The following is a 10,368-nucleotide window of genomic DNA, read 5'->3' on the forward strand; positions in this document are numbered from 1 at the left end:
TTCCCTGTTTTCATCTCGCATGTGCACGAACCCTTTACTTCATTCCATAACCTTGTTTGCAAAAAATGACAGCTATGTTATTTTACTTTTAGAGCTTCTCTTTGTGTGCTCCTGCAAAAATGCTAAATGTAATTTAATACCCACAAAAATCCACAATTCTTACAGAAAGCTTAATTTATTTGATTCAAATTTATTTAGAATAAGATACAATCTAAAAATAGAGTATGTGTGTAAATAGCCTTTACAGTCAAACATCTTATGCTTAAAAGATTTTACTGTCAGACTATACAATAAGGAGTTAGTATTGCATTTTTCATTAGCTACTGAAGAGTTAGTTATTAGTGGGAATTATTTTGAGGATTCTAGATCCCATATTTTTCTATCATTGCTTTTGCTTTAGAGATATAGGCATTCATGGCGTCCTCCTTTGATAAACCTGCAAAGGAAAGTAGGAGTCATTATCTTTCCTCGTTTGTAATCCTATGGATATGACTACATGATGTAAATTTACTTGTTGTAACACCTTTTTTCAGGTTCCATGCTTCCCATTTGGCTTTGCCTTTCAAATCTAGCATTCCTGGACATTCTGCCAAAATAAATGCATACCTTTGGTTATCATGCAGATTTACTAACATTTGCTTGATTTCATTAAGATACGGGAGTAAATGTGAAGTGTGTGTATATATATATGAATACCAATATTAATATCTCCAACAGTAGCCTGTTTGTAGAATCCATATAGTTCCTTCAGTTCTTCATCAGTTGGTCTTGTTTTTAATTTTTTTACATCTTCTGCAGCACCTTCAAAGTCAGCCTGATGAAAGAAAAGAAAGTGTTAGTTTTCCTCTCAAGCGGTGTGCTTAAAACATTAAGTATAGCATGTACAGTAGTATCATTAGATACTCTAAATTACTCATATGGGTTCAGTGGTAAGTCTAGGCATTTTCCCATGAAAGAAGCTTAGTAGAACCATAAGTTATTAGAAGGGGAACTAGGCCAGTTTAGCTAATAGGGTCAGCACTGCTAAAATAATTTTTCCAACAGTTTTACTTAGAACCAGACTGTCTAGTGTCAGGAGATCTACAGATATATTCATGCAAGCAGCCTATAGAGTGAATGTAGCGTGTATGTCTTTCACAGTCACAGTGGGGGTATGAAGGTGTTCATTGAACTTTATGCCTCAGCAGTAATCTCTGAATTCGGCCCTGACTGCACAGTGTTGAGTGGTGGAGCTTGAATACCCTCTGAGGGGTACTGCCCACTTCCCCCTTCATTTCCACTTCTCTGCTGACAGTGCAGTAGGTGACGAACAGTTGGCACAGATGTATCTCTTGGAGATGAGCAGTGCTACTGCCAGGATCACCTTCAACACCCAACTCTCCAACACAGTGGAGCACAAGAGCGAAGTATAAATTTACTCCTTTCATCACCATGCATCCCACATTCACACCAACCCAAGGCTATAGCCATTGTTCTTGCTATATATTGGGTCTCAGGCTAAGACTTGAGCACCGAGTTGGGAGTTCTGTTTCATGCCCAGGACATTTCAGAGAGAGATTTCATACAGTGACCACAGATCTGCCAGGTCACTGCACTACTATAATGCAAAAAAGATACAGGCACTTTAATATGCTATATGCTGGTTTCAATAATTATTTTAGCTTTTGAGTTGGATCTGCATTTGCAGAAGCACAATATATCCTGCAAGATGTGCTATTACACATATATTTAGTATGTACAAAACCGGCCTACAACTTTGTGGTAAATCACTGATGTATTCAGCAATAGTTTCAGCATGAATGCTGTGGCTCTATTTAAATAACTGAGACCCTGGCACTACCTCAGCAGTTTGTACTGTGCTTCTTTAGACCACTTTTTCCTTTCTCTAGTTACAGGAAAGATTTTTTTTTTTTTTAATAAGAAAACCTAATGCACATTTATCTCCTTAGTTGATGCCTTTCTCCTTGGCAAGCAACTGTGCTGGGTGGACCAGGTGATAGAAATAAGCAAGTACGCATGAGAGCTGGGCTCACTATAGCATTCTGTATTCAAACAGAGAGAAAGTACAAGAGAAAGGCTATTTCTGTATTTAAATTCGAGAAGGAAAAACGAAAAATTTAGAGACTGATGCTTAAGTATCTTTCTTCAAAGAAAGGCCCCTTGCTGGAATCACAAACTACCCATTCATTGATATAAGGACACAACAGCTGGTGGCTGCATTAAGGCGGCAGTAGAGGGTAATGACAGGTACCTGAATTCACTGCAGTGTTCCTGCACAGAAACCTGGCCACTCTCCCACCAGATGAGTTACCTCTGCCTCCTGAGATGGAGTTCACTTTTTTTTTTTTTTTTAGCCTGGAAATTTAGTTTGGCTGGAGAGTAAAGTTTCCAGATACAAACTTCTGAGGATTTTCTAATTTTTTGTATAATTGCTATTTGAAACCCACAAAGAGAAATAGCAAGTCTAAGAACAAAAGTGCTCACCACAGGAGGACTTACATCTGTAACACCAGAGTTGAAACAAGGAGCAGCAGGCAGACAGGTGTATTTAGAAACAATGTTTTAAGAAAAATCATGGTGTATGATTAAAAGGGTGTTCTAGCAAAGGAATGCTCCCTGCAAAACAGCAATTAAAAATCTTGAATCTTCTTTAGACTGCAGTTACAAATTCACAGAACATTAGATGAGAAGGGTTCATGATGATAATCCACATCTCTAGTTCTGTCAGTTTATAGCACACTTAAAAATGCAATGAAAGGAAAGCTCTTTAGACAAAAATTCTGCAGCAACGCAGATGCTTATCAACAAATAATCTTCTAACTCAGCAAGAACCTCAGAGTTTCAATAACTGACAAGCAGAAGTTTCCAGGAGATTCCCACTAAGGCCTCCCAGAACCGAATGCCCAGTAGTGGATGCAGGAGTACAGAAAATGGCTAGGGTGTTAAAATGGTCTATCAGTTTTAAGTTTGAGAAACACTGCTGTTATGTGGAGATATTTTTAATTTAATGATCCTTCATTCTTTACTCAGTACAATACTGAGAATTAGCCAGATTCTAAGTGTCATTTGTCCACTTAAAGCTCTGAAACTTGGTCATTTGATAAAGTATACTATTTGGCAGTTACTGCATTAAATTCTAGATCAAATTACTTACAAATTATATTCTTAAAACTTTATAGACAGAAAACATGTAACTATGCTTATGCAGTTTGTTCCGATTTTCATAAAAATAATTTTCAATATCAATAAAATGCAATAATACTATAGAATCATAGAAAAACATGAAGCTTTAAGTCCAACTTTTTGTGTCTGATTTCTTTTAAGACCAACTAAACGCTGTGGATTTTTTAATTTTTTTTTTAACCAACCAAATATTTGGGAGTGTTGCAAGACAAATACAGGATTTTGCTAGAATTAAAACCCAAAACATCCAGAATATGTTATATGTAATTTAGATAAACCAAAATCATATGCTCCATATAAAAGCTGAATCAATAATGTTGAAATGACCTTACAGCATCTCTTGTCAGATTTTTTTTTGTTTCCATGTACTCTATTAAAAAAAAGCATTCTAGCAGAAATTAAACTGATCATGATAACTATTTTAATTGAAGTTGCTGGATTTAGTCAGCTTGGATCAGAATTAAAAATGGATTATATGAACCACAAAAGCTCCTTTGCTTCTTTGTTCTGGATAAAGAAATGTAAGTATTTTCTTCTACAAAGCTTAACATCAGAAATATGAAACCTGATTATTCATTTCCCTGAAAGGCTAGAAAACTGGAGTACAAGCTTTCTCACCTCAGTTGAAAGAGTAAATTGTTAAACATTTCATAAAGTGTCTTCTGTCCCAATCTATCAAAGAGTTTAGCATTTGAGGGGCTTGTTTAGTTCTGTGTTAAACACAAACTAAAATCTTCACTCTGAGTTGCAGCTAAACTGAGTTTAAAAAAAAAAAAACCTGGTCTACATGATAATAAGTCCTTGAACCTTCAGGCAGAAGTTGCAGTAATACAAAATTACTGCACAAATTACATACATGCTATATGAGCAGAACCTGTTCTTTGCATTGAAGTAAAATTCAGCTTTTCTGACAACTGCAAGCTCTCGAATTCAATACCACTTTCTACTCTCTGTCTGCAGAATTGAGTGCTCTTGACTACTCCCAAATACCTTCATAGACTCACAGAATGGTTTGGGTTGGAAGGGACCTTAAAGATCATCTCGTTCCAACCCCCTGCCATGGGCAGGGACACCTTCCACTAGACCAGGTTGCTCCAAGCCTCGTCCAACCTGGCCTTGAGCACTTCCACGGAGGGGGCAGCCACAGCTTCTCTGGGCAACCTGTGCCAGTTTCTCACCACCCTCACAGTGAAGAATTCTTCCTTACATCTGATCTAAATCTACCCCCTTTCAGTTTAAAACCATTACCCCTCTTCCTATCCCTACACTCCCTGACAAAGAGCCCCTCCCCATCTTTCCTGTAGCCCCCTTTAAGTACTGGAAGACCACTATAAGGTCTCCCTGGAGCTTTATCTTCTCCAGGCTGAACAACCCCAACTCTCTCAGCCTGTCCTCACAGGGGAGGTGTTCCAGCCCCCTCATCGTCTTCATGACCCTCCTCTGGACTCACTCAAGCAGGTCCATGTCCTTCTTATGTTGGGGGCCCCAGAGCTGGACACAGCACTGCAGGTGGGGTCTCACCAGAGCAGAGTAGAGGGGGAGGATCACCTCCCTCGATTGGCTGTCACCAATCACCTCCTTATTTTCCATGTGCTCTAGCAGTTTCCAGGAGGATCCACTCCATGATCTTGCCAGGCGCAGAGGTGAGACTGACTGGCCTGTAGTTCCCTGGGTCTTCCTTTTTTTCCTTTTCAAAAATGGAGGTTATGTTTCCTCTTTTCCAGTCAGTGGGAACTTCCCCAGACTGCCACGACTTCTCAAATATGATGGATGGTGGCTTAGCCACTTCATCTGCCAGTTCCCTCAGGACCTATGGACACATCTCATCAGGTCCCATGGACTTGTGCACCTTCAGCTTCCTTAGATGGTCTCGAACCTGATCTTCTCTTACAAGTGGACAGTTCTTCCTTCTCCCAGTCCCTGCTTTTGCCTTCTGTGATTTGGGTGGCGTGGCTGGAGCACTTGTTGGTGAAGACTGAAGCAAAAAGTGGTTAAATACCTCAGCCTTCTCCATACTCCAGGTAACCAAGTCTCCTGTCTCCTTCCGGAGAGGGCCCACATTTCCCCTAGTGTTCCTTTTGTCACCAATGTACCTATAGAAGCTTTTCTTGTTACCTTTGATGTCCCTGGCCAGATGTAATTCTATCAGGGCTTTGGCCTTCCTAACCTGATCCGTGGCTGCTCAGACAATTTCTCTGTATTCCTCCCAGGCTACCTGTCCTTGCTTCCACCCTCTGTAGGCTTTATGATACAGACAGTAATAGTGGCCCAGTGTTCCCCTTAGAAGCCTGACAAAGTACAAATTCCACAGGTGGTACCCTACAAATAGTCACACTGTTTTAAGTAAATAAATCTTGGAAAATCTATGAAGGGTCACATTTTAAAAGTAGCCATAATGATTGAAATTAAATAATAATAAAAGCAAACATTTCCCCCAAACCACTTCAAGCATCATTAAAGCATCTAGTTTTTACCAACTAACTAAGCGTAAGGATTTCCTCTGTTCTTTCCATTACCTCTGATCATCTTTTGTTTATTAATGGGAGGGACCCCTACCACAGGAAAGAAGTTCAAGAAGAAAACACGCTACTTAATGGCAAACACTTTTCATGACTGTATGAGGGTTAGGAGGTATCCGATAGCATGCATAGAGTCCTCAACCTTCACAATACGTAGTGATCTTTTTGTAAAGTTATGCTAGTATTGAGGGGCCCTTTCTAACCTCTATAGGGTGGCATTTTGTAGTGTGAAAGCAAGGGTATCTCCCCACTGCCATAAAACAAATATTTTGAAATTATCTTAAAGTAATAAGGTCTGTGGAGCAGGAGTTGTATCTTCTGACAAGTCTGAACAACAAATATTTCTGGCAATTTAGCTAAACAAAATAACTTATAATTTCAGTTTTATTTAATGTTTTAAATTAGCAATAGTTACATTAATACTGATGTAGATTCAGTACTTATAAACAAGAACATCGGATATGTATATTCACAAATGGACGGTTTTGCTGTCTTGCTGGTGGTGAAATACTTCAATGTATAGGTCAGGAGACACATTTTTAGTATTTGCCACAAAGTGCAAGTCAATTTTTGTTCTTCTAAAACCCCTTTAAATTGCAGATGTTAAAAGGAAATAGTTAAATACAGAAACACTTCATGAATGTAATTATACAAGAATGAAAATCTTTGTAATTCAGGTCAAATCAGTAAATGATAAACTTTTAGAAATCTTCTGTCAGCTGGCCAAGTTTTCATGATGCACACAGTAGTACGATCTGATTCTTAAGGAATTCCTGCCGCAAAATCTTTGTAACCATGGCTGGCCTGCCACGGTTGCAAGAGCTGTGGCTACAGACAGGTATTTCAGATAATTTAATTTCTTCTTTAAATACTGAATCTGCTGAACAGCAGCTAAGTAAGTAAGAATACAAAGAAACTCTTGCTGATTATTCTGTAAGCTTTGCCATTAGAATTTCATTGGACTGTATGAAGTTTACAGCACAACTTGTAATACGATCCCTTAGGATCAGTCGTTAGGCTAATGTGAGAACTGATTATTCTCTACATTTATTTGTTCTTGATGCCACAGATGAAAAATCTGGACAAATGAGAAAACCCTAATCTCAAATCTGATTAGAGAAATTGATTCTTTCTCCAGAAATGATAACTTTGATAGCTTCTAGCTTAGGTGCAAACAAAACTATTCTGAATCATGCATCATTCAATGGCTTGTCCTAGATGTTCAAAAGAAAAGTATCTTTGGCCATAAAAGAAAAAAAGCAGTGGTTTAGTTATTAATCACAGTTCATAGTTCATTTGTGCTTCTTGTAAGCAATATAATAAAATCCTCCCTGTGAAGAATTCCTAATATTTGTGATATTAGTATTTGCTTTCATGAAAGCCTTGCAATCTTTATTTTTCTTCTTAAGCAGTATTTTCTCTTGTTCTCCTTCTGTAGGACAACTGTACCTGAATTTCCTACAACCACCTGCAATGCTTCAGCAAGGTCAGATGTTAAACTCATTTTTAATTTTTCACCAAAAATTGCCAAGGGCCATAGAAAGTAAGTAAATATCACTACCCTTCCTTTCAGAAACAAAACCAGAAAGGTGAACACACATGTTTGAGGCCAGCAAGTCACCAAGAGTGCAGGGAGGGAATTCACAAGCACACTGCGTCGCTATAAGCTAAACAGGAGTCTGAACTCACAGTACTTATGAGACTTTTTGCACGACTTGTTACCTCTATATACCTTGACAGATAGGTACCTTAACCCTCCACAAAAATAGGCCTGGTCCACTTTGTGCTTACCTCAGGGCAAGAGCAAGGACATCGGCACTTACTGCGGGGGAACTCACATGCTCTGAATTTACATCCCAGCTTACCCCAGAGTCACTCCAGTCATGCCACGCTGCGGCGCAGTGCTTCAGACACTGCAGCAGTCAGATACAAATGAGTTTTGTACTCAGGTACCAAAACCGTAGTCTAATTACGCAAAAACACATGTCCACATAAGTGCTAACAACAGTATTTTTAATAGATGTATAGCATTTATTATGGAGAAGAACTCAATGAGGGGAAACAAAATCAGCAATGCAACAAAGTTATTACTGAATTAAAAATACCATCCGAAAGAAACTGGAACTGTACATCTCTGACACTCCTACAAGCAATGCATTTACACTCACACTGTTGATACATGTATATAAAAGGGATGTAGGTTTGCTTATGAAAATAAATGTAATGGCCCATCACTCTTAAAATTTCTTTTACAGGTAAAATTTTATTAAAATAAATATTTCATTCTTAATCCAAACACCAGTAATGTGACATTCTTGACTTTACCTATCACTGATTTCTACATCACAGATACCTCTTAATATTATCCATACATGTACAAACAAAAGCAGCATTCATGCTTTGTTAACAGTAAGATGTGGTATCAATAATAAAACATAACTGAGTTGCCAGAATTGATTAAAGTTTAAATAAGGTTTATCTTCATCTTTATACTGTGGCCACTAGTGCATGTGAGGTCCTGCCAGCATTGATGTACAAGGACCATTCAAGTCAGTAGGAATCTTCCACATGCCTTGAATAGTTTTCTGATCTAAATTTCACAGTAAGAATGAACAAGAAGCATTGTTAGACTTGTACAAGACAAAAAATAACTCAAAAAAAGAAACCATTAGGTTAATAAGCTTCTTATCTTCATATATGTTTATTCTATTTGGATCTATAGGCAAGTATCACAAGATACTGTTTTTAAAATATGCAAATATGTATCTTACTCAGCAAGAAATATGCAGAAATGATGTTTAAACACTAAACATTTCTTTCTTCATCTCTGTCTAGCCAATCATTGTGCACAGACTATTGCTTAGGATTTGCTTGCTTACACAACATGCTTAGGAGCAGCCTATAAAAATATAATTTCCTTTTAATCATGTGCCAATAAAATTCCCTTTAACTTCTTAAATTAAAAGCATATATACAGGCATAAACATACACACATGAATTAAAGAGAAATGTACAAATCATCAGACTATTAGCACATACTCCCTTTTTGCAAAGAAAAAAGCTTGAATGAATTCTTCATTTACAGCAGAATATTTTACCAGTTTGCAAAACTTCTAAACCTTTTACAGCCTCCCTGATGAAAACATTATTTTGCTCATTTTGTCCTCATTCCCATACAGCTTGATTCAAGAATTTTTATGGATATGGATGGTAGCTGTCACCCAAAGTGACAGTGAAAACCTCCCTAACGCCTAATGCAGAATGTGTTGGATATCATAATATTTCAACCACTGATTTTTACGTGAACGTGTAACTCTATACAGCAATGGAATGGCATATTATACTGCACTCAGCTCTTTTTAATAGTGATTTATGGCTCATTGCTTAATCATCTGGCTAATAAATTTATTTTCAGGAGTGAATTCAAGGCAAAATAAAATGAACTATAATTTCAGTGATGACTAATTGAACAAAGGTGCTGTTATATTTGGAATTTGGCAATTCTGACCCACTGAAGAAATATGATTCTTCCTCTTAGCTGTAAAACACCACAATGAAACCTCTGTGTCATTCAACATAATTGCAGCTCAGGAGAAAATTGCTGAGCTACTGGCAACACACTTCCTGCATCTAGGTCAGAGCATTATGTTGCTCGCTCTTTGCAAAACACGCACACTAACCGAGCTGAGACAGACATTATAATGAGACTGGGATAAAAGGGCTTGCAAATCTTGGAAGTGAAAGGGATAATAGAGAGCCTAATGAAGAAAAACAGCCTAATCCATCAGGGTATGGGCAAGACAAGGGAAGCATTCATTGTTTGCTACAAAGGTAGAAGGCAATGAAGATCTAATATCCTCAAAAACTATTTAAATCTATTGTCAGAGAGAAGGTAGAAGGACGCTCTCTCTATCCAGAAGGCAGAAAGCTTTCCTACCAAAACATGTACCACTCCAAAGATGCACACACCACAAAAAAAACCCGCACAACTCCCTTAAAAATTATTCATGCTTCCCAAATGCAGAGACCACTGCTTCAGTGTTAGAAGTTTCCCTCCTCCTTTTATAGATACAAGTAACTGCTAGATCCTAAAAAATTAAGGATGTACCTATCTTTCAATGCATAATCCAGTCCTAGCAAACTCAGATGCACACATAAATTCATGCATGCTCTAAACAGGTGAGGCTCCAAAAACTTAAATGACCTATGAGTAGTTCAAAACAAGCAGCACGTCTCTCACCCTCCACTCGAGAAACATAATGCATTGTTTAACCTCCAAAGGCTTAGGCAAATTTCCCGTGCCTCAAGGTAACCTTGATTTTGCAGCAATAATCCTTACGCTGAAGAAATACCGCTGTCTCCGACACGGCATTGCCCAGATGGACAGCGCATTTCTCCCTCTCCTCTCCTCTCGTCCCTGGCTCACCAGATGCAGATACCTGCAGAGTCATGATGCTGTGAAGATGCCCAGGGAACGGCCTCGCTCCTTCTCCGGCGGGGACGCGGCGCTTCTGCTGCTCGGCTGCTGCGCTGCGAGCTGAGCGGCGGGGGCTGCGCTCCGCGGGCGGCGGGGGGGGGGGCGCTGGGCTGCCCACGAGTGACCTCAATTCACCCGCGGCAGCAAAGCCACGCCGCGGCAGGACACGGGGGCTCGCTCCCGCTGCGC

At 38.9% G+C, this 10,368-nt stretch overlaps 1 protein-coding gene across 1 annotated transcript; it reads right to left on the reverse strand.

The window, feature by feature from the left end:
- Positions 1-170: 170 nt before the first annotated feature.
- On the reverse strand, positions 171-10,368 carry ACBD7 (acyl-CoA binding domain containing 7). Its single transcript, XM_074865040.1, has 4 exons — positions 10,142-10,368; positions 697-814; positions 524-586; positions 171-436 (listed from the first exon to the last, which is right to left on the reverse strand). The coding sequence occupies exons 1-4, from the start codon at positions 10,151-10,153 to the stop codon at positions 363-365; spliced, it is 267 nt and encodes an 88-aa protein (XP_074721141.1). The 5' UTR covers positions 10,154-10,368; the 3' UTR covers positions 171-362.

Source organism: Strix uralensis, chromosome 1 (genome assembly GCF_047716275.1).
Source record: "Strix uralensis isolate ZFMK-TIS-50842 chromosome 1, bStrUra1, whole genome shotgun sequence".
Taxonomy (NCBI): Eukaryota; Metazoa; Chordata; class Aves; order Strigiformes; family Strigidae; genus Strix; species Strix uralensis.

Excerpts from the sequence above, each read along its gene's own strand:
- ACBD7 (XM_074865040.1), bottom strand. Across the intron at positions 587-696 it reads TGTTGGAGATATTAATATTG|AATGTCCAGGAATGCTAGAT; the intron begins GTATTCATATAT and ends TTATTTTGGCAG. Across the intron at positions 437-523 it reads AGCATGGAACCTGAAAAAAG|GTTTATCAAAGGAGGACGCC; the intron begins GTGTTACAACAA and ends TTTCCTTTGCAG.